The 24,456-nt window shown below is 48.5% G+C and overlaps 1 protein-coding gene across 4 annotated transcripts; it reads right to left on the bottom strand.

Annotated features, from left to right (window-relative positions):
• Positions 1–857: 857 nt before the first annotated feature.
• Positions 858–23,792, bottom strand: ptpra (protein tyrosine phosphatase receptor type A). Of its 4 annotated transcripts, none has more exons than XM_056437269.1 (23): positions 23,357–23,792; positions 17,709–17,755; positions 17,408–17,489; positions 16,917–17,312; positions 13,936–14,035; positions 13,721–13,794; positions 13,214–13,350; positions 12,016–12,106; positions 11,852–11,928; positions 11,730–11,766; positions 11,493–11,590; positions 10,999–11,118; positions 10,288–10,454; positions 10,066–10,201; positions 8,972–9,121; positions 8,808–8,901; positions 8,584–8,660; positions 8,346–8,480; positions 7,825–7,950; positions 7,585–7,736; positions 3,874–4,009; positions 3,721–3,791; positions 858–3,112 (listed from the first exon to the last, which is right to left on the bottom strand). In XM_056437269.1, the coding sequence occupies exons 2-23, from the start codon at positions 17,727–17,729 to the stop codon at positions 3,064–3,066; spliced, it is 2,526 nt and encodes an 841-aa protein (XP_056293244.1). In that variant the 5' UTR covers positions 17,730–17,755; positions 23,357–23,792; the 3' UTR covers positions 858–3,063. The 4 variants fall into 4 exon arrangements, with proteins under 4 accessions (XP_056293244.1, XP_056293246.1, XP_056293248.1 ...); XM_056437271.1 differs by having other exon boundaries at positions 8,808–8,898; XM_056437273.1 differs by having other exon boundaries at positions 858–3,791.
• Positions 23,793–24,456: the final 664 nt, after the last annotated feature.

The following is a 24,456-nucleotide window of genomic DNA, read 5'->3' as shown; positions in this document are numbered from 1 at the left end:
GATTCTTTAGGGGGGCGTGGGGATTTTCAGCTTCCTGTCAGACTGGAGGATTTGGCTGGGAGGAGTGAGGGGAGAGAATGTAGCTTCCTGACAGCTTGGTGTATGAAGCTTTACTGAGTCTGGTGGTCCTACACCTTCTTCCAGAGGGTAGGAGGCTGAACACACTGTGTGCAGGGGGGCTGGTGTCATTAACAATGGAGGTCGCTCTCCGGGTGAGGCGGGTGGTGTAAATGTCTTGATCTGACCAGCTGTGTTCACTATGTGTTGCAGTGCTTTCTTGCTGTGTTCAGTGCAGCTTCTGCCCCACACAGTGAGCTGGACAGGATGCTTTCAATGGTGCCCCGGTAGAATGTGTTCAGGATGGGTACGGGAGCTTTCGCTCTCTTGAGCTTGCGGAGGAAGTAGAGGCGCCGCTGGGCTTTCTTCGTCGGTGATGCAGAGTTGGTTGCCCAGCAGAGGTCCTCACTGATGTGCACCCCCAGGAATTTGGTGCTGCTCACTCGCTCCACAGCAGCACCATCGATGGTCAGCGGTGGGTGTACAGTGTGGCTTTTCCTGAAGTCATCCACAATCTCCTTTGTTTTGATGACATTCAGCAAGAGGTTGTCGTCTCAAAAGGTTGACCTCCTTCCTGTAGTGGGTCTCATCGTTCTTGGTGATGAGACCCACCAGAGTTGTGTCGTCCGCAAACTTCACCATGTTAGCATAGCACATTCATATCGTATCTGGTGGGTGAAGGGTTAAACACTGATTGAGGACCACCTGATCAATAAGAGGTACAAGATTGATCGGTAATTATTCGGCTCCGCCGGCTCATCCGTCTCCATCCGTCTGACGCTTAAAAAGACACGAGCAGCTCAGACGTGATAAAATCTCAAGCACTTTATTAGGTTTGAACAGTATCTTGCTTAAAAAGGCCATTTGGCATTATATAATTATATATAATTTATCATATATATAATTATATATACATATATTCAAATGTTGAATAACAAAAACACAAGAAAAAGAAGAAAAAACATTGGCAAATTAAAAAAACTGGATTTTGCTTGAAGACAATTAGAACAAATTTTTTTAAATGGCCAAAAGAAAAAAAAACATCTCCAAAAATTTAACAAAAATGGTCCCGATACAGTTCAATATACATCTTTTTTAAAGAAATAAAAAAAGAAGTGGGGGGGCAGAAGAAAATATAACAAGCAACGCAGCAGAGAGGAATGAAATATAAATAACCTTACATTATGTACAAAAGGGAGTGGAAGTGAAACAGGAAGAGGAAGTGACGAGAGTTAAATTCTCCGTTCACGTCGCTCCACTTGGGGGGAAAAAGCTCCAGGAAAAAGAAAAAAAAAACGGCTTTTTTTGGGGGAGACTTGGTGACGAAGACGCAGAAAAGATTAAGATTTACTGCGTGGGAAATACAATTTTTTAAAAAGGAGGTCCGATTTCTTTTGTCGGGGAACATTTCGGTACCACGACTGATTACTGGTCGTGGGTACCACGCGTCGGTGAGACGGGAGGAAGTGAAGCCGCGAAATCACCATGGAAACGATGCAAAAAGTGACCCCGATGCTAAACACCCTTATATATATGTGACGAGAGGGAATGAGAGAGAGAGAGAGAGAGAGAGAGAGAGAGAGAGGAGGCCGACCCACTCGGCTGGTTCTGGCCGTATTGATTCAGGAGCCTTTGGGATGGAAACGTTTGCGCCGCGTCTTGTACGTTTATTTTCATATAAACCCGACAGCGAGGCACTTCTTAAAAGTTCAGATTAACAGCCGCGGGTCACCCGGGTCGGCACCAACGTCACGTCACACACACACACACACACACACGCACACGCACACAATAAACCCAATAGTCAAACAATCAGCATCCCCTTCTCTTGAGTAAAGACCCACTCAGTGAAGTAAATGAAGAACAGAAGTGGCACTGACAGTGCGGGCACTTGGAACGAAAGAAGACCTCAAAACAACAACAACAACAACAGCAGCAGCGCTTCAGTGACACAGCTGCTACTTTTGGGCTGCAGCTCAAATACATTTCTCCGGACCCCCGTCTCCTATTTGGTTCTGTATTATTTGATTTTTTTAAGGCCGTTGCTTTTGGTGCAAATAGTGCGGGAGTCTTTAAAAACAATCCCGGGAGAATCGGGCGCGTGCTTTTGATGATGTCGTCAATAAATTAGGACCCGACGTGCGTTAAAACCCACGAGGTCCAGAGCGCCGGGGGAAACAGAGCAGCAGGATGTAGTCGGGTGAAAATCGACATAAAAAAAAAATAAAAAAATAGAGAAATGGCTTGAAAACACTCAAAAGAAATATCATTTTGATTTAATAATCATGGCATTAAAATCTAGAGCGTGCGATCTGAAGACGCCTCTGGCTGAGTGACATCGTGACCCAAAGCCCTGCTGCTCGTCACTCATTGGTCGAGAGCGTAACCTCAAGTGTGACCTCATCCGAAGATTAAAAAAAACACTGTAATTCAAGTCTTAACGTCCTCTCCGGACGGCCATTTAAAAAAAAAAAACTAAACAATCTTCCGCATTTCAGTAACAATGTGCACGATGTGCGAGCGACAGCGCTCAAATCGGAGAGACATTCTTCATCGTGGAGGAAAGAGAAGAAGAGGAGGGGACGATGCGTCGCTCGGCGGCAGGGCGCCGATATTAAAACAACGAGAAATAATAAACGTGTCGCTTCAGGCAGAAAAGCTCAAAGCGATCGACGAGGAATACTGACGTGTGTCTGTAAACAGGAAGTACGCCGCGTGTGCAACACGTGTTCCTATGAGGCCGCGGTCATGAGGGTGTGTGTGTGTGTGTGTGTGTGTGTGGCAGTAACAGAACAGAACTCAACAGAAACCTTTGACCAGTTTTCCATTAAAAAGAAAAACACAAAAAAACACGTGTATTTATTTCCTATTATAGTCGGATCCTTAAACACGGGGCATTGTGGCATCCTGCAGACAGTGAACACACACACACACACACACACACACACACGCGGTGAGGAAGAGATGCTTGGCTCCTAGTGTGTGTGTGTTTTGGCATCCTTGAGATCACAGATACTCTGACCTCCAATCGTGAGTGACATCTGAACCCCTGAAACTTAAAAAAAGGAGAGAAACTGTAAGTGGAGGTGAAGCGGCATGAAGACACATGGCTCTCCGTGTGTGTGTGTGTGTGTGCATTTGACTGTGTGTGTGTGTGAGTGAGTGTTCGTGCAAATATGTGTGTGAGTGTATGTGAGCTAATGTGTGAGAGTGGTTGCCTGTGTGTGTGCGTGCGAGTGTGTGTTCACGGTTCTGCAACCTTCACTCTGCATCTGTTCTTTATATTAGCCTCTAAAGTGTAAGATTCATATTTAAATATATATATATATATACACATATAAATATATATATATATAATATTGGTATATATACATATATACCAATATTTTACAGGTCCCGAAAAATGCAGCCAAACTGAAAACTGTCTAAAACCAAAGTAATAAAATGCAACACAGTAAGTATACACACACACACATAAATACATATATATATATATATATATAAACACACATATGGGGACGCCGGGCTGTATTAACAATATTACAACATATTGGAGAAGGCGTCTCAGTGTCTCCTCCGTCCTCCGGGCCGAGGCCTCCGCTCAGTTCGTGTGTGTGTGTGTGTGTGTGTGTGTGCAGACATCCATCCATGGCCGCTCCCTACTTGAAGTTGGCGTAGTCGGAGAAGGCGTCGATGTACTCCTGGACCACCTTGTAGCAGAACTCGTACTGCTCCTGAAACACAGCGCCGCAGTCTGAGCATCAGGAGAACCGTTGGTGTGATTGATGTCCCCTCAGGGGTCAAAGGTCGCCTCACCAACGTCTGCACCATGTGCGGCCTCTGCAGCCGGAGGCTCTTCACGGTCTGGAACACGTCCAGGATGCCCTCGGCCTTCACGCGCTCCAAGACCGTACTCAGGGCGCAGAAAGACCCCGTCCGGCCAGCACCAGCACTGTGCGCACACACACACACACACACACACAAACTTTAATATAGCAGCACACCGATACAACAAGACTGTGTGTGTGTGTGTGTACCTGCAGTGCACGGTGATGGGGTGGTTCCCTGTGTGTGTGTGTGTGTACCTGCAGTGCACGGTGATGGGGTGGTTCCCTGTGTGTGTGTGTGTGTACCTGCAGTGCACGGTGATGGGGTGGTTCCCTGTGTGTGTGTGTGTGTACCTGCAGTGCACGGTGATGGGGTGGTTCCCTGTGTGTGTGTGTGTGTACCTGCAGTGCACGGTGATGGGGTGGTTCCCTGTGTGTGTGTGTGTGTACCTGCAGTGCACGGTGATGGGGTGGTTCCCTGTGTGTGTGTGTGTACCTGCAGTGCACAGTGATGGGGTGGTTCCCTGTGTGTGTGTGTGTGTACCTGCAGTGCACGGTGATGGGGTGGTTCCCTGTGTGTGTGTGTGTGTGTACCTGCAGTGCACAGTGATGGGGTGGTTCCCTGTTTGTGTGTGTGTGTACCTGCAGTGCACGGTGATGGGGTGGTTCCCTGTGTGTGTGTGTGTGTACCTGCAGTGCACGGTGATGGGGTGGTTCCCTGTGTGTGTGTGTGTGTGTACCTGCAGTGCACGGTGATGGGGTGGTTCCCTGTGTGTGTGTGTGTGTACCTGCAGTGCACGGTGATGGGGTGGTTCCCTGTGTGTGTGTGTGTGTACCTGCAGTGCACGGTGATGGGGTGGTTCCCTGTGTGTGTGTGTGTGTGTGTACCTGCAGTGCACGGTGATGGGGTGGTTCCCTGTGTGTGTGTGTGTGTGTGTACCTGCAGTGCACGGTGATGGGGTGGTTCCCTGTGTGTGTGTGTGTACCTGCAGTGCACGGTGATGGGGTGGTTCCCTGTGTGTGTGTGTGTGTGTACCTGCAGTGCACGGTGATGGGGTGGTTCCCTGTGTGTGTGTGTGTACCTGCAGTGCACGGTGATGGGGTGGTTCCCTGTGTGTGTGTGTGTGTGTGTACCTGCAGTGCACGGTGATGGGGTGGTTCCCTGTGTGTGTGTGTGTGTGTGTGTGTACCTGCAGTGCACGGTGATGGGGTGGTTCCCTGTGTGTGTGTGTGTACCTGCAGTGCACGGTGATGGGGTGGTTCCCTGTGTGTGTGTGTGTGTACCTGCAGTGCACGGTGATGGGGTGGTTCCCTGTGTGTGTGTGTGTGTGTACCTGCAGTGCACGGTGATGGGGTGGTTCCCTGTGTGTGTGTGTGTACCTGCAGTGCACGGTGAGGTGGTTCCCTGTGTGTGTGTGTGTGTGTACCTGCAGTGCACGGTGATGGGGTGGTTCCCTGTGTGTGTGTGTGTGTGTACCTGCAGTGCACGGTGATGGGGTGGTTCCCTGTGTGTGTGTGTGTGTACCTGCAGTGCACGGTGATGGGGTGGTTCCCTGTGTGTGTGTGTGTGTACCTGCAGTGCACGGTGATGGGGTGGTTCCCTGTGTGTGTGTGTGTGTACCTGCAGTGCACGGTGATGGGGTGGTTCCCTGTGTGTGTGTGTGTACCTGCAGTGCACGGTGATGGGGTGGTTCCCTGTGTGTGTGTGTGTGTGTACCTGCAGTGCACGGTGATGGGGTGGTTCCCTGTGTGTGTGTGTGTGTGTACCTGCAGTGCAGTGATGGGTGGTTCCCTGTGTGTGTGTGTGTGTGTACCTGCAGTGCACGGTGATGGGGTGGTTCCCTGTGTGTGTGTGTGTGTACCTGCAGTGCACGGTGATGGGGTGGTTCCCTGTGTGTGTGTGTGTGTACCTGCAGTGCACGGTGATGGGGTGGTTCCCTGTGTGTGTGTGTGTGTACCTGCAGTGCACGGTGATGGGGTGGTTCCCTGTGTGTGTGTGTGTGTACCTGCAGTGCACGGTGATGGGGTGGTTCCCTGTGTGTGTGTGTGTGTGTACCTGCAGTGCACGGTGATGGGGTGGTTCCCTGTGTGTGTGTGTGTGTGTACCTGCAGTGCACGGTGATGGGGTGGTTCCCTGTGTGTGTGTGTGTGTGTGTGTACCTGCAGTGCACGGTGATGGGGTGGTTCCCTGTGTGTGTGTGTGTGTACCTGCAGTGCACGGTGATGGGGTGGTTCCCTGTGTGTGTGTGTGTACCTGCAGTGCACGGTGATGGGGTGGTTCCCTGTGTGTGTGTGTGTGTACCTGCAGTGCACGGTGATGGGGTGGTTCCCTGTGTGTGTGTGTGTGTACCTGCAGTGCACGGTGATGGGGTGGTTCCCTGTGTGTGTGTGTGTGTACCTGCAGTGCAGTGATGGGGTGGTTCCCTGTGTGTGTGTGTGTGTGTACCTGCAGTGCAGTGATGGGGTGGTTCCCTGTGTGTGTGTGTGTGTGTACCTGCAGTGCACGGTGATGGGGTGGTTCCCTGTGTGTGTGTGTGTGTACCTGCAGTGCACGGTGATGGGGTGGTTCCCTGTGTGTGTGTGTGTGTGTACCTGCAGTGCACGGTGATGGGGTGGTTCCCTGTGTGTGTGTGTGTGTGTACCTGCAGTGCAGTGATGGGGTGGTTCCCTGTGTGTGTGTGTGTGTGTACCTGCAGTGCAGTGATGGGGTGGTTCCCTGTGTGTGTGTGTGTGTGTACCTGCAGTGCACGGTGATGGGTGGTTCCCTGTGTGTGTGTGTGTGTGTACCTGCAGTGCACGGTGATGGGGTGGTTCCCTGTGTGTGTGTGTGTGTGTACCTGCAGTGCACGGTGATGGGGTGGTTCCCTGTGTGTGTGTGTGTGTGTACCTGCAGTGCACGGTGATGGGGTGGTTCCCTGTGTGTGTGTGTGTGTACCTGCAGTGCACGTGATGGGGTGGTTCCCTGTGTGTGTGTGTGTGTACCTGCAGTGCACGGTGATGGGGTGGTTCCCTGTGTGTGTGTGTGTGTGTACCTGCAGTGCACGGTGATGGGGTGGTTCCCTGTGTGTGTGTGTGTGTACCTGCAGTGCACGGTGATGGGGTGGTTCCCTGTGTGTGTGTGTGTGTGTACCTGCAGTGCACGGTGATGGGGTGGTTCCCTGTGTGTGTGTGTGTGTGTACCTGCAGTGATGGGATGGGTGGTTCCTGTGTGTGTGTGTGTGTGTACCTGCAGTGCACGGTGATGTGTGTGTGTGTGTGTGTACCTGCAGTGCACGGTGATGGGGTGGTTCCCTGTGTGTGTGTGTGTGTGTACCTGCAGTGCACGTGATGGGGTGGTTCCCTGTGTGTGTGTGTGTGTACCTGCAGTGCACGGTGATGGGGTGGTTCCCTGTGTGTGTGTGTGTGTACCTGCAGTGCACGGTGATGGGGTGGTTCCCTGTGTGTGTGTGTGTGTACCTGCAGTGCACGGTGATGGGGTGGTTCCCTGTGTGTGTGTGTGTGTACCTGCAGTGCACGGTGATGGGGTGGTTCCCTGTGTGTGTGTGTGTGTGTACCTGCAGTGCACGGTGATGGGGTGGTTCCCTGTGTGTGTGTGTGTGTACCTGCAGTGCACGGTGATGGGGTGGTTCCCTGTGTGTGTGTGTGTGTACCTGCAGTGCACGGTGATGGGGTGGTTCCCTGTGTGTGTGTGTGTGTGTACCTGCAGTGCACGGTGATGGGGTGGTTCCCTGACTGCTGCTGCTGCTTCTGCACGGCGGCGATGAGGCTGATCATCCCGCGGCCGTCGGCCGGGATGCCGACCTCGGGCCAGCCGTGGAAGTGGAACTGACGCACGGCGCGGGCCTTGTTCTCCTGGACACACACACACACACACCTTTATCAGGTAGGATCACAAAGCATCAGCCACCCTGTTGTTGTTGTTGTTGTTGTGTTGACTCACCCGGTTGTTGGTGACCAGGAGGTCACGCACCGTGTAGCTCTCGCTCTCCTCCTCCCGCTTGATGTCCACGGAGACGTCGCCGTAGAGCGCCACGCCGTCACCGGGCCAGTACTGAGCACACTTCTCCTGCACACACACAGGAAACACACACACACAGGAAACACACACACACACACATGTTTATGAAAAAGAGAGAAACTCATCCCAGGAGCATCTTTATTTACATGAGCAGGAAAACGTGACACGGAATCCTAAATGAATTCCCGGCGTGATTTTAGTTTATTAATATTTATATTTATTTATATTACAGAAATGCTGGAGGACCAGTAAAGATTATTTTGCTCAGATTATTAACGTGTTACACGGAAATATATCATCTAATATCAATATTCTATTTTAGCTAGTTATTCATCTGATAGCTAATACTAGTGTTTGTATCTGCACACACACACACACATCGACACACACACACACACACATTCACTGAGACACACACATCAAGACCAAACACGCACACACACCTGGCCTCTCTCCTCCAGCTCCGTCAGCATGACGATGGAGCAGCTCCTCCACTCCCAGATCATCCTCCAGAAGTCCTCGATGGTGTGCTGCAGCGGGCCCTGGCTCGCCATGTAGGAGTCCTTCTGCCGGTAGCCCTGAGGACAGGAAGTGATGTCATAAGGGGGGGGGGGGGGAGACGTTAAGAGCCCGGCGTTAATGAGACGCCCCCCCCCCCCCCCCCCCGGGAGCTTCACTCACGTCGATGAAGGAGGCGTTGACGTAGTCGGTGTTCTCCTCTCCTAGTTTGACTGGAATGATGACTCTGTTGAACTCATCTGGGAGAGGAAGGAGAACGAGTTGGTGTACACACACACACACAGTGCAACACACACACACACACACACTCACTAACTCTCACACACACACACACCTTCTCACTCTCTCTCACACACACAAACACACACCCCCTCACACACTCTCACATGGAATGATCTGCAGCACTCGGTTCTTCTTCATGTTGGCCGGCAGGTTGCCCGTTCTCATCTTGTCATTCTGGATCTTGATGGACGTCAGCTTCTAGAAAGAAGGACAACACAACATAAGACTTGACATGAAAACACACACACACACACACACACACACACACCTTGAACTCGGCCTCCAGCCCACTGCAGCCGGCTCCAGGTGAGGGGGCGTAGAGCTTGGCCAGGTGCGACTCCAGAGAGGTGACCTCCAGCTCCGTGTCCCCGTACAGGTAATGCTCCAGCAGCGCCTGGAAGATGAACACGTACTGCATCTGTGGAGAGAGAGAGAGAGAGAGCAGGGAGTGAGAGAGAGAGGGAGCAGGGAGTGAGAGAGAGGGAGAGAGATGGAGCAGGGAGTGAGAGTGTGAGTGAGAGAGAGAGAGCAGGAAGTGTGAGAGAGAGAGAGCAGGAAGTGTGAGAGAGAGAGAGAGGGAGGGAGAGGGAGCAGGGAGTGAGAGAGAGAGAGAGCAGGGAGAGAGAGAGAGGGAGAGAGAGAGCAGGAAGTGTGAGAGAGGGAGGGAGAGAGAGAGAGAGGGGAGAAGGAGGAGAGAGAGCAAGAGAGAGGGAGAGAGAGCAGGGGGTAAGAGAGAGAGAGGGAGGGAGAGAGAGAGAAGGAAGTGTGAGAGAGAGAGGGAGGGAGAGAGAGAGAGATAGAGCGAGAGAGGGAGGGGAGAAGGAGGAGAGAGCAAGAGAGAGAGGGAGGGAGAGAGAGAGCAGGAAGTGGGAGAGAGAGGGAGCAGGGAGTGAGAGAGGGAGAGAGAGAGCAGGAAGTGTGAGAGAGAGAGAGAGGGAGGGAGAGAGAGAGAGGGGAGAAGGAGGAGAGAGAGCAGGGGGTAAGCGAGAGAGAGAGGGAGGGAGAGAGAGAGGGGAGAAGGAGGAGAGAGAGCAAGAGAGGGAGGGAGAGAGAGAGCAGGAAGTGTGAGAGAGAGAGAGGGAGGGAGAGAGAGAGAGAGATAGAGCGAGAGAGGGAGGGGAGAAGGAGGAGAGAGCAAGAGAGAGAGAGAGAGAGGGAGGGAGAGAGAGAGCAGGAAGTGTGAGAGAGAGAGGGAGGGAGAGAGAGGGAGGGGAGAAGGAGGAGAGAGCAAGAGAGAGAGAGAGAGAGAGAGGGAGGGAGAGAGAGAGCAGGAAGTGTGAGAGAGAGAGAGGGAGGGAGAGAGAGGGAGGGGAGAAGGAGGAGAGAGCAAGAGAGAGAGAGAGCGAGTCCCTCTGGACTCACGTCGGTCTGGACCATCTGGCAGCGCTGCGCTCGGATCCTCGTGACGAAGCCGAACACGTCGACCTTCCTCTCCGAGTTCATCATGTCCAACATGGCGTCGATCACGATGAAGGTGCCCGTCCTGCCCACGCCGGCGCTGACGGACGAAACACACGGAACACGTGACGCCCGACGGCCGCGAGGACGCACGCGGCGACGGGCGGCCGCCTTCGGCCCGCTCACCTGCAGTGGACCACGATGGCCCCGGCGTACTGGGGGTTGTAGTTCTTGACCTTCTTGAGGAACTTGAGCATGCCGATGGGCGTGAACGGCACGCCGAAGTCCGGCCAGCTGGTGAAGTGGAACTGGGTGACGAGCCGCTGAGGCTTCTTCCCCGACACGTCGCCCACCTGAGGAGGAGGAGGAGGAGGAGGAGGAGCCAGGTCACAGACCAGTGGATTTCCAGGACTTTTCCATGACCAAACTGAAATCTCGGTATAAACATGAACAATTTAGAAATGTTTGTGTTTTGAGAGCGTATGCCGGCTTATATTTTATGGATTTCCAGGACTTTTCCAGGACTTTTCCAGGACATTAAACCAAATGTCCATGACAACACTGAAATCTCGGTTTCTACATGAAAAAGTGAGAACATTTAGTTTTTAAACTGTGAATTCAAAGCATACAGCATACATTAAATTAAACAAATGACCAGCGAACTTTCCAGTTATGGTGCGTTCACTTGCAACGCGAAGAAAAAATAAAAAAAACGCCGCCAGTAAGAGAGCGTATTCCGGCTTATATTTTGAGAGTTTTTCTTTCAAAAACATATTTATTAATTCAAACTCGGCGTAAATGAACATGTGAATATAACAACTTTCCGAGACCTTTTCAAAACTTGTGATTTAAGCTGCTTGTGTACTTTGAGAAGTACACACTAACACACTGCGTCACCTGTTGGATGCAGAACTTGCGGATGGTGTAGTCCACCAGCACCATCGTGTCCTCCACCGACACGCGGATGTTCCCGTAGGTCCAGCAGCCCTGGTCCGGCCAGTACTGCGCACACTTACACTGAAACGCAGTATGTAAATATATATATATATATATAAATATATCATAAAGGCACGGAGAGGAACAGGATTGCACAATCAGCTCCACTGTAGGTAGTGGGGGGGACACGGCAGTTCTTCACAGTGATGTGGTGTGTGTGTGTGTGTGGGGGGGGGGGGGGGGGGGCACCTCTGAGATGGTCCTTTGAGTTCGGAGTCAAATGAGGAAGCAGAAGAAGAAAAAGAAAGAATAGGAAGGAAGAAGAAAGGGAAGTAGAAGAAGATGAAAAAGAAGAAGTTAAAAGAAGAAAGAAGAAGAAGAAGAAGAAAGAAGAAGAAAAATAAGGAAGAGGATAAAAGAAGAAAGAATCATCCTCATCATCATCCTCCCTCTACCTCTTTTCTCTCCTTCAGATTGGTCACCATGACGATGGTGGCCGTGTTCTGCTCCCAGATCATCCGCCAGAAGTCGTTCACCGTTTCCTCCTTCGGCCCTGAGAGACAGAAGGTCAAAAGGTCAGAGAGTCAGAAGGTCAGAGAAAGAGAGACAGAGAAAGTCAGAGAGTCAGAGAGTCAGCGAGTCGGGCAGTGTGTTGGTTGAATGAGCCGCAGCCCGGATCCTATGATGCTCACCTTGAGCTGCAATGAACTTGTTCTTCTCCTGGTAACCCTGAGGAGGAGGAGGAGGAGGAGGAGAGACGTTAAGCATCTCTAAAAGTCTCTCCGGGTCAGAAAGCTGCTCTTATAATACTCACATTAATGAAGGAGGCGTTGATGAAGTCAGAGTCTGGGACTCCCTCCAGAGACGAGAGATGCACCCTGGAGTGATCGTCTGAGGAGAGAGAGAGAGAGAGAGAGTCATGATGAAGGTCGATGTTTACTACGACTACGATGAAGATGTTTCTCTGCCGCCGCTCACATGGCAGGATGTTGACGTATCGATTCTTTTCTTTATTCTCTTCCTTGGAAGCGGCGTCGCACGAAGCCTGGATGGGGCAGACCGGCAGCGACTGAAAACAAAGAAAGAAAATACATTTAAACGTTTAAAATGTGACATTATTGTGACTAAATGTAACATATGACTATTATTGTGATTATAAATGTACCATGTGACTGTTATTGTGATTATAAATGAACCATGTGACTATTATTGTGATTATAAATGAACCATGTGACTATTATTGTGATTATAAATGTAACATGACTGTTATTGTGATTATAAATGAACCATGTGACTATTATTGTGATTATAAATGTAACATATGACTGTTATTGTGATTATAAATGTACCATGTGACTATTATTGTGATTATAAATGTAACATGACTGTTATTGTGATTATAAATGAACCATGTGACTATTATTGTGATTATAAATGTAACATATGACTGTTATTGTGATTATAAATGTACCATGTGACTATTATTGTGATTATAAATGTAACATATGACTGTTATTGTGATTATAAATGAACCATGTGACTATTATTGTGATTATAAATGTAACATATGACTGTTATTGTGATTATAAATGTACCATGTGACTATTATTGTGATTATAAATGTAACATATGACTATTATTGTGATTATAAATGTACCATGTGACTATTATTGTGATTATAAATGTACCATGTGACTATTATTGTGATTATAAATGTAACATATGACTATTATTGTGATTATAAATGTAACATGACTGTTATTGTGATTATAAATGAACCATGTGACTATTATTGTGATTATAAATGTAACATATGACTGTTATTGTGATTATAAATGTACCATGTGACTATTATTGTGATTATAAATGTAACATGACTGTTATTGTGATTATAAATGAACCATGTGACTATTATTGTGATTATAAATGTAACATATGACTGTTATTGTGATTATAAATGTACCATGTGACTATTATTGTGATTATAAATGTAACATATGACTATTATTGTGATTATAAATGTACCATGTGACTATTATTGTGATTATAAATGTACCATGTGACTATTATTGTGATTATAAATGTAACATATGACTATTATTGTGACTAAATGTAACATATGACTATTATTGTGATTATAAATGTGTGTGTGTGTGCGTGTGTGTGTCTGTCATACATTAAACTCCTCCCTGAAGAGCTTGTTGTCATCCGCCATGCGCCGGTTCATTTCCTCCTCCAGCTTGTCGACGGGAAGGGGCGGGTACTTCCTGTTTGTGCTGGGCGAGCGGGCCAATAGCGGCACGCTCTGGAGTTCTGCGCCGGACGAGCAGGAAGGGAGGAGGAAGGAGGTGAGGAGAGAAAAGAGAGGAGGGGCGAGAGAGAGAAACAGAGCGGTCTTGCATCAAGTAACGCGGACTTCATCGTGTCATGTCTACAGGCGGCCAGCAGGGGGCGGTGTGACGCAACACTGTTATCGGGGCTCGCTGCAGCCCTGTTGGTTAGGTAATCACTGGGAACAAAAGCCTCCTGCCAACAACCAGTTACATGTTATCTGAGAGGGAAGCAGGATCAATCAAGTCCTATCAATAAATAGTGCAAACGCACGTATGTCAATACACACGCACACACACACACACGCACACACACACAAACAAACACACTGATGCGTGTGTGGGTGCTTCACCTGTATCGTCAGATCTACCATTGATCAGTCTGAAGGAGTTGGAGTGGCTTCCCGCCTGCTTGTACTTCTTGAACCTGTCAATCAATACAGATCAAAGTGCACATGAAAAATACACAAATAAACACACACACACAGCTCCATTAAGTCATTGCCATGGCAACAGGAAGCGCCTTTAGGCCTTCGCCACAGGGGGTCCAGTGCACACTTCAACCAACCTGAGCATGTAGAGGATGATGATGATGAAGATGATGACTAGCAGCGAGGACAAGGCCACCATGACCGCGATGATGGGCATGTCATCCGACTGGGTGTTGTCTACATCAAAGAGAAGAGGACAAACGGGAGAATAAATAGTTTGTAATTGATAAAACTAATTAAAGAAAATAGTTGAGGTGAGTCAGTGTTTTGATTCCCTCACTGACTCATTTCCCTCGTTACACCATTCATAAGCACGGGGTGTTCGGCTTACCGATGGGAACGACTTTATCAACAAGTTATGAAACATGACACACATTCTTACCATCATTAAAAGTGCACGTGACCTACATATTCAAACACAGAGTCACGGAGGAAGAAAGAGTCCGGAATTCAACCGTCGACGGAGAAACTAATCCTTATAACATCGTTAATTATATGAACAAAGAAGGAAAAGATGACACACAAGCCTCAATTAACTGGATGCTAGAATTCCAAAAGATGATTTCCTGGTGTGACTATTAGTTTCTTGATGTTGTAATTAACTAACACTGCAACTAATACTTCATATCAGATTACTAGATATCTGACATGAAGAAATGCTGTAAAACCACTAAAGATCAGGTCATTTTACTCAACATTTTTGATTTATATAAATAAATATATTTATACATAAATATATTTATATATAAATATGAAAAAATCTATTTCTTTGTAAATATTTATATATATAAAATAAATATATGTATATATAAATATATACATATATTTATTTATATTTAAAAATACAAACATATATATGTATATATATATATCAATATATTTATTTATATATATTTATTTATATATATATGATGGTATGCAATACTGAAACATTTAGGACTTTTGCTATAAATTCTATATGACTTATTGAGAGTGTAAATATTAGACGTAAACCCTACATTTTATTCCTTATAAATACAGGTACATATATATAATATAACTTGACCTCTCCAGGCCTGTGCAGGAGCGGCGGGCTGCTGGGAATCGCCCGGGGAGCAACGTGGTGTTCAGTGTCTCGCTCAAGGACGTTTCGACATGCAGACGGACAGAGCCAGGAATTGAACCGCCAACCGACCGCGTGGAAAACGAGCCCCCGAGCCAGAACGCGCGAGATAATACGGACAAAACAAACACGAGAGCCGCAAAAGGCTTCACGCTACAAATGAGGTGCGGAGCGGGTTCATCGACTACGGCTGACCAATGGGCACGCGATGAGTCACGGGCCCATGGTCTCCATGGCGACCTCTCACAAAACACACGAGATCCGCCTCAACAATAACAAACTGCTGCTGCGCTCACCAGAAGAAGAGACGCTTCTAGAAAGCTGCTCAATCAGCGGTTTGACGGAGCGACTCGAAGGTCAAGGAAGACCCTGAACGCATCGTTTTGGGGAAACTCGAGTCAGCGGGTCTGTCGTTCAATGAGAGGACCGGCGGTTCAATCCCCGCCCTAGTCGATGTGTCCTTGAGCAAGGCGCTTGCCTCTGGACGACTCCCTGTAGCCGTGTCCACGGTGTGTGAACGCAACGTGTAAAGAAGCTTTGAGGACCTGAAAAACGCTTTTGGAATTAAATTTATTATTAGTATTCAGGCACACATCAAGACACACACACACAAACATTTCGAGACACACACACACATACATCGAGACACACACACCCACATCGAGAGAGACACGCATACATCGAGAAACACAGACACACACCCACCCACCCACATTGAGAGACACACACACACCAAGAGACACACACATCAAGACACACACACATACATCAAGACACACACACCCACATTGAGAGACACACACATCGAGACACACACATCAAGACACACACACATCGAGAGACACACACATCAATCGAGACACACACACCCACATCGAGAGACACACACATCAAGAGACACACACATACATCGAGACACACACACATACATCGAGAGAGACACACATACATCGAGAAACAGACACACACCCACCCACCCACATTGAGAGACACACACACCAAGAGACACACACATCAAGACACACACCCACATCGAGAGACACACACACACACATACATCAAGACACACACACCAAGAGACACACACATCAAGACACACACCCACATCGAGAGACACACACGTCGAGAGACACACACACACACACACACACACACATAAAGAGAGACACACACACACACAAACGATACAATGTTTTGGTGTGTTTACGTTTCTAAGTCCACTTTCTAAGAACGTCCAGCAGAACCTCCCCTCTCCCCTCCCCTCCCTCCTCCCCTCTCCCCCTCTCCCCCTCCTGCTGGTATTCTCTTGATAATAAAGTTTTGTCGGCCTCCTTGCGTCGTGATTTGTGCGTTTCTCTATAATCAGGCAAAATGAATAATTGATGTCAAAGAAGAGGCGTGGGTCTGGTTTCACTTCCAAGGAAACGACCGGGACGGTCAGCACACGGGCGGAGAGACGAGGAAGCTCAAGAACACTCGAAATAAAGATAAGAAACATTTAAATGCTTTAAAAATAAACCCAAAAGCAGCGTTTCATGAAGGGTGAAGTCGAGCTGCTCCTCTGATCCTTCGGGGTTTAAAATGTCCGACTCTAAAATATTAAAAAAGGTCGACTATTGACCAGAAAGCTCTTTCCAGCCATGAAATCTGCCCGGCGACCCGCCACGTTTATCCGTTCTGGTGAAGCGTTGTCGTCGCCTCCACCTGGCCTTCACCTCTCGCGTACTCGGCTCCTGTTCACACGTTGCATTAAAATGCGTCTGTGACGACCCGATGACAAGCGGAGGCACCTGAACGCACCACGCAGGCATCTTTATGTATTCAGTGGAATCATTGGAAACACACCAGAGCAAAGGGGAACGCTGACCCTAGGAAATGTAATGTTGCCCCTGATATCACGAGGAGGGGGAGGGGCAACAGATGCCCCCATAACTGCCTAAATAAATCCACACTCACCGTGGGGGGTGGTGTCCGAGGTGATCCCCATCCCTGGCTCCATGGTGGCCTCCGAACCCTCATCGCCGTAATCCGGCGTCGGGGGGGCGTCTGTGGCGAAGGTCTCGTTGCCGGAGCCCTCGGGGGCGGGAGGAGGAGGAGTGGGGGGCTCAGTGGGAGGCGGAGCCTGAGGGGCGTCACTGGAAGCCGGAGGCGAGGGAGCGGGGACCGGTAACAAGCGCCCGGCGCCATCGGGACCAGTCGGCCGTACGTCCTCCTCACCGACTGGGCTTGTTGTTGCGTTTGTTGTTGTTGTCAGTGAGATGATTGTGGGGGCGAGTGTTGTGGGCGGGCCTGTGAAGTCGAGGGTGGGTGCGCCGGGGGGTTCTGTCGGTTTGTCCGTGACACCCGGAGGACCTGGAGGGAAGAAGGGAAGCTCAGTGTGATGCAACGTTTTGACCTGAAGGAGGAAGTGACAGGAAGTGGATCCATAACAGGAAGTGGATTCGTACTCGTGGTGGGGACGTGGTCCTGGGCGGAGGCCCCGAGGGCCAGACCGAGCAGCAGGAGCAGGGGACACGCACCCATTCTGCCCTACAGGGAGGACGACAACAACAACAACAACACCATTAGTGAAAACAACAACAAAACTCATTGAAATCAAAGATACTGAACACATTTTTTAATATAATTCAGATTTTTGGAATTATTTTTTTCTCTAATGCACATGCTCATTTTTGGAAAGGTAATATCCGTACAAATTGAAAATGGAAGTTGTTTTTCAGCCCGTGTGGGATGAAGAACGACGCTCACCTGAAGAAACGAAGTTGGCATCAATCACTCATTCGCCCGGCGACGTCCTAGAGCGGAGACACATCGGTGTTTTTATTAAGCTTTTTATAATATAAAATTTCTCTTTTTGCAAAGATCAGTATGCGGATGAATAATTGAGGCGAGGATTGTTCTGACACACACACACACACACACACACATAGACTTGAACTCGCAGACCCGTGAGGACTAAGGTCCCCACCGGGACACGAGTCCCCATGGGTCTGTGTGCAGTCGGGTCGAAGTCCCCACCGGCATATAAATTCAAGAGCACACACACACAGGAATATGTGGTTCAGGGAGACAGCTAAAATCTTGACGATAATTACAATTATTATATCCAGTTGCCCCGGCTGACTCAGTTTTCTGTGTAATCACGAGGGGGCCGATCCGCTATAATCCCTGGACCTAATCCCGGAGTCCTGACCCTGGAATAATCCGGCTCGTCTGCCTCCGTTTACAGAGACGCTCAAAGGCTGCAGCACGAACACATGCTTTACACCGCGGATTATTGCCTCGGGGAGGGGGGGGGGGGGGGGAGGGGGGGGGGTTAGAGGATAAATTGGGCGCTAAAAGCTCCAATAATGCCATCCGCCAATCCTCTGGTGTGTTTTTAATAAACTGAGCTCATTCACCGCGGTGCTTACAGGCGAGCTTCAGCCTGAAATGGGACACGATGAGCAGGTCGTCCAAAAAAAGACAAACATTCATACATTTAGAGGAAATGGACAATGGAGATGTCTAAAGGATCTGAGAGGAATCATCAAAACTCTACAAAGGCCTTTTTAGAGAGAAATAAGAGCAGGAAGCGATTATGTCATAAAACGGGTTTCTAATTTCTTTACACCTTGTTATCGTCTCTAAATAATTATTACTTTCATTATCCATTAATCTGCCGATTATTTTCACAAATGAAATGTTTACTCTATAAAATTCCTTAAAATTGTGATAAATGTCCAGTGCAGGTTTTTTTTTCTAATGTCTTTTAAAGATAGTTTACAAATAATAAATGACTAATAAAACCAAAAAATAAAAGACAATAATACATTTAATTTATAGAGTGATGTACACATGTTAAAATTACCATATTAAATTTAATTTAACTTCCAGAAGTCTCATGCAGCTGCACGGAGCCACCTGTACCAACACACCTGTACCCACACCTGTACCCACACACCCGTACCCACACACATGTACCCACACACCTGTACCCACACACCCGTACCCACACACCCGTACCCACACACCTGTACCCACACACCCGTACCCACACACCCGTACCCACACACCTGTACCCACACACATGTACCCACACACCCGTAGCCACACACATGTACCCACACACCATACCCACACCTGAACCCACACACCCGTACCCACACCTGAACCCACACCCGTACCCACACACCCGTACCCACACCTGAACCCACACACCCGTACCCACACCCGTACCCACACACCTGTACCCACACACCTGTACCAACACACATGTACCCACACACCCGTACTCACACACCCGTACTCACACACCCGTACCCACACACCTGTACACACACACCCGTACCCACACACCCGTACCCACAGTCTGCTGAGTCATACATCAAAGTGCACGCTGCTTCCGGCCTTACTTGAGGTCAAATAGACGTAACTTCCTCTAATAATTATAATAATTTAATAGCATTTTGTTTTTTGTTGTGTGTCATATCTGTATTGCCTTCACTGTAAACACAAAAAATTAATAAATATAATTTGTAATTATAAAAAAACAAAGAAATGAGATATAATTGTTAATGGTTGTTTAAAAAAAATGTAATATAACCATTTAAAAATTCCATGACTTTTCCAGGTTTTCCATGAACCCTGCGATTAAAAAAAATTAAATTGTTGACGATTCAGATTTTCATATCACATTTCAGCAGATGTGTAAAATGTAGATTGCGCAACGTGTTTCTTAGCAACACGCAGAACTGAACTAACAAAAAATGAAAATGGATGAAATTAAATACAGAAACACATTTAGATATAAATGTAAAGAGGTAGAAATGAACACAAAGATTTTGCATTGGAGGACAAAATGAAATCTGATTAAATAAATAATGGAGAACCGTTGATACTTGGTGACCACGCAGGTCTGCACAGCGGTGAAAGAGCCGGGCTGTTCCCGCCACTTCAGTCCCGCGCTGAAAGAAACACTTATAGGGAGGATATAAAAAAAAAGAAAAGGAAGTCCAATTACATCCCCATGACAACCGAAAAGGCCACGACGCGAGATCAATGGCAGGTAGTCACTTAATATGGAGAGTCTGTGGACTTCACCGCGGACACAAATTAATGAAGAGCTCAAGATGAAGATGAAGATGAAGGGGGGGGGGGATTTTCTTGATGGCCGCCTCCTCCGTTTATCCTGTTGTTTCCCACACACACACACCCCCCCGACCCAGCTGGAAAAACCAACAGTTACAAAGCCCCACACGCCTCGCTGACACCACTCAAGAGTTTTTCGGCGTTCACGCGGAGAAATGTTTCCCAGATAACGCTCGTCTGTCCGTCACATTAATACTGTGCCTCTGTCCTGAGAGGGGAGGGAGGGGGGGAGGCAACAGGAACACTGTGAATGCCTCTCTTCACGGGCGCCTGAAGGAGGCCGAACCCAGGACCGGCCGGGGCGCTCGCTCTGAAAACAGACCACAGATTATACGTCCCCGGTGCCACATCCAACAGCCACAAGCCTCCGGACTTCCCTTTTTCTGGAGGGATGCTGCTTCCCCTGCCGGCCGCTGTGGTTTCTGTTCCCCCCTGGTGAGTTGATGGAAGAAGAAGAAGAAGCAGCAAGAAGAAGAAGGAGCAGGAAGAAGAAGAAGAAGCAGGAGGAAGAAGAAGAAGAAGGGGGAGGAAGAAGGAGCAGGAGAAGGAGAAGAAGAAGAAGCAGGAGGAAGAAGAAGAAGGGGGAGGAAGAAGGAGCAGGAGAAGGAGAAGAAGCAGGAGCAAGAAGAAGAAGAAGAAGAAGAAGACCCCGGGTTGAGTCGGTGTCGCTCCGCATCGTGGGGTTTCCCACGGAGCGTGCCAGGGGCCTCTGGAGCGTTCCCACAGCGGACACGAGAGGATGCGGAGGCGCGACTGAAAGCGGGCATCGAACGCCCGGTGGAGACTCAGAGTGCTTCTCCTGTTGCTTTTTAAATGTTCTTTCAGTCGAAGACGTGTGGAGCTGCTGGTGTTCGCACCACTTTTAACATGGAACAGAAAGAGTTTGTCTATTTTTTAGGGAAATGAAAAGGATAAAAAGTCCTAAAGCAATAATAAAGTGAGAAGAAACTCTTTAAAATGTCACTTAAGTCAAAAATGTAAAAGAACTTAAAAACCAAAAGCACTAAATACAGAAACATGTCCGTGTCCTACGATATAAAACCTCCCTGAAAGATGTAAAAAGCATTTTCGCCGAGTTATTATCCTCTTTATATAGACGCCTTTTATCTCATATACACTCTTCAGATATATTTATATTAAGTCTTTGGCTGTAAAATAAGTATTAAAATACACATTTACTTCTGAAATAGAGTACAAGTCTAAAGTGGCATCGAACCGAGACGCTCACAAAAAAAATTCCCTCAAATCTGAACGTAACGTGCTGAATAAATGTCTTGATGAAAACACTTTGCAGCAGGTGAGCCGACCAGGTGGATGAGGGGCAGAGCCTATTTCCATTTCCCTGCCAGTCTTTCCATCTTTGCTTTGGTCCTTTGAGGTTGTGGAACAACGGGGAACCCCAGTTCAAGGTTCTCCAAACATTCCTTTGTTGCTCCACGTCCATCGCGGTGCATTCAAAGACTACCCGGGCTGAGCGAGGAAGGTTCCTGAAGTTTAAAACCAAGTGCAAATCTAAATATTTAGAGCTCCGGCTTGCCGTCCGACCTGACATGGACCGTGTCCGTGACGCCATTGTGGAAAAAGTGACAATACCCCAACGTGACCGAACGTTATTCTGCTCGTGGAACACGTTTCCCTGAACAGTGGAAGCAGGAACACGACGCCACGCTCCTCCAGTGAAGGTACAGAGCCTGATGTAACCCACGCGTTGAGACGCTTTCATCCACAACGCCAATACTTATAGCGCCGCAGATTGTTCCTGTATTGCGCAAGAAGAAGAAGAAAAGGGTGGAGGCCGACTGACGCATCACAAGTCCCCGAAATCAACCTCCATGATGCTCTGAGTGTAGTCTGGGGCATGATTTAAGACCCAAAGTATAAAATGAAGGCCCACAGTTGGAAACCAAAGAAATACACCTCCCTTCGCCCCACCTGAAGACGAGCCGACGTGTCGGCAGCGCCCTGAAACACGTGGAACGGGCCGGTGGGGTCCAGAGATCCCACGAGAGGCGATTTCAAGCTACACTTTATTCTTATTTTTAGAAGAAGAAGAAGAAAAAAGAAGAAGCAGGAAGAAGGAGCAGGAAGAAGAAGAAGAAGAAGAAGCAGGAAGAAGAAGAAGAAGAAGAAGAAGAAGGAGCAGGAAGAAGAAGAAGGAAGAAGAAGGGCCGCCGAGCATCACTCCAAAACCCTTTCAGGATCCCAAGACAGAAATAACTCCCGTTTTCTTTAAATAGGTGAAGAAGATATGAAGAGGAAGCCATTTTTGTTCTACTTTTTTTTTTTTTTTTACACAATACGACTTTCCTGGGGGCTGCAGAGACGACCAGGAGACGGTTGGACGCCACATTGGACGGGTAACGTGTCCGGGGGCCTCATAAAAACAGAGGTGGGGAGTGTGAAAGGACGGGGCCGCAGCCTCTGTAAAGCGGCGTGGAGGCCGCGGTGGATGTGTGACGAGTCGAGCTCCAGACGTAGCAACGGCTTTCATCAGATATGTCAAGCCCCGCCTCCTCTGGGCCCCGGAGGATGCTTCCCCTCGTCAAGCATTCAAACGTGTTGACCTTTGACCTCAGTCCCACTGCCACCCTTTCCCAATGTCCGTGCCGAGCCGCGACAGCAACGAGCCGCCTCCTGCGGAGCGCCGCGGAAACCACAACTATTAACAGTGCGGTGTGAAAGTTTAGTTATGCACATTAGAAGAAAAATAACATGTCGGTTACACCCAACAGCCAGAAAGAGGAGGAGGAAAACTAATCATTACGCCCACAGGAAGAAAAAAGAAAAGGAAACTTTGGGAGAGGTCGTGAAGGGGAATGCACACTTCAGGGACTCCGTGTCAAGAGTGCAGAAGAGAAGCAGAGAGACAAAGCAGTCCGCTGTGGGTTGACAGAGCACAGCCTAATGTTGTTCAGTCGCATCCTCCATTGACTCCTAAAAAGAATATGCTTTAAGCCTCCTTAAAGAACCGGAACGACAAATCCCTCCCTGCCTCGCGAGCTACTTGTGAAACGTCCACGCGCGCGCTGCGCGAGGTCGGACAACGACGTTAAAACACACACAGCTCCTCGCGCGAGGTTTTTAAAGTATACCCAGGTATCGTGAGGAGGAAGAGGAGGCGGAGGAAGAGGAGGAGGAGGGGGGGGCAACGTGCTTGTTTTGTGGGTGACACAATGTAGCCGCGAGAGGAGGAAACACGCCGCGAGACCGCGACATTGTAGCGAGTGGGTATCCGGGCATTGCGCAACAAAAACAAGAACACTCACCACAACTCCTGTAGCGCCCAGAGGAAGCCTGAGGGGGGAGGGGGGGGGGGGAGGAATCAAAGCCAAGTAGGAATTCCTCCTCTCTCTTTTTTTCTTCTCTTCCACGTTTTTTTCTTCTTCCAGCCCCCGTGCCCCTCGCTGTCTCCACGAGCCCAGGAACGGAGCGTCTGAGCGGGGCGGGAGGGGAGGGAGAGGGAGGGGGAACCCGGGTGATAGCGGGAGGAGGGAAGCACGATCCGGGACACACAGCCAACACTTCGCAGTTAAATTAATCTGCGAAATCCAGACGAGGAAGGCACCTCGCACCTCCCACCCCCCCGAAAATAAATCCTCGATTCGCCCGAAACGTATCGACCCTCCGGGGTTCACTTTCCGAGCCTCCCTGGATGTTAAATCCCTCGGTTTGGTCCGCTTGTATCCGGGCGCGTCGGCCGACTATTCTAGTCCGCCATGTTGTGTGTCTGTCTGCATCGGAAGAATGGGAAGCGAGCAGCGAATTCCCAGGCCGGGGCCTCGGCTCTTCTCGGCTCGGGCTCTCCGCAGCCCGCAGCGACCCCTGCTGGTCGAGCGGGAGATGACACCCTGTGAAGGGCTAGACCCGCAGACTGAAGCTGGGGAACTCCAAGGGGTCCACCAAGGGCCTGACTGAAAGATTAATAAATAAATGAATACAAAATAAAGATATATATCAATATATGGTAGATTTAATATATATATAAATCAACCTGCCTGCAGATGACAAGTTCATTTGGACATATTTACATTGGTGTCGATGTGAATCAATTTGAAGAAAAATAAGAAAATAAGTGTGTTAAATGCTTTGAAGGTAGTTTGGTCTATAAATGATGGTTTTAATAGTAAAGTTTTACGACCATGTTAGTCAGCGGTGAATGTTTATATCTTAAGTTTTTTAAATTAAGTTACCCGACTATCTTGGTGTCTAAGCGGGTGGAAGAACCAAACGAGCACCGTGAATTGGGTTTGGGGAACTTAATCTTACATTTATCTGAACAATTTCATTTATTCAGCCGTTATGAAAGTTTATTAGTTAGAATAGAACCGTGTGTCTGGCTTCAGTCTCTTCCTGTTCATGGTTCTGA

Source organism: Pseudoliparis swirei, chromosome 18 (assembly GCF_029220125.1).
Source record: "Pseudoliparis swirei isolate HS2019 ecotype Mariana Trench chromosome 18, NWPU_hadal_v1, whole genome shotgun sequence".
Classification (NCBI taxonomy): domain Eukaryota; kingdom Metazoa; phylum Chordata; class Actinopteri; order Perciformes; family Liparidae; genus Pseudoliparis; species Pseudoliparis swirei.
The sequence above is the reverse complement of the archived record's forward strand: the minus strand, read 5'-3'. Positions and strand labels throughout refer to the sequence as shown.

What these genes read in the sequence shown, in the direction of transcription:
- ptpra (XM_056437269.1), bottom strand. Translation starts at nt 17,729, where the DNA reads ATGCCAACTTCGTTTCTTCAG. An exon ending in ATCATCCTCTACATGCTCAG is followed by an intron (nt 13,795 to 13,935) that starts GTTGGTTGAAGT and finishes ATTGATTGACAG; the next exon opens with GTTCAAGAAGTACAAGCAGG. An exon ending in CGCACATGGTGCAGACGTTG is followed by an intron (nt 3,792 to 3,873) that starts GTGAGGCGACCT and finishes GCTGTGTTTCAG; the next exon opens with GAGCAGTACGAGTTCTGCTA.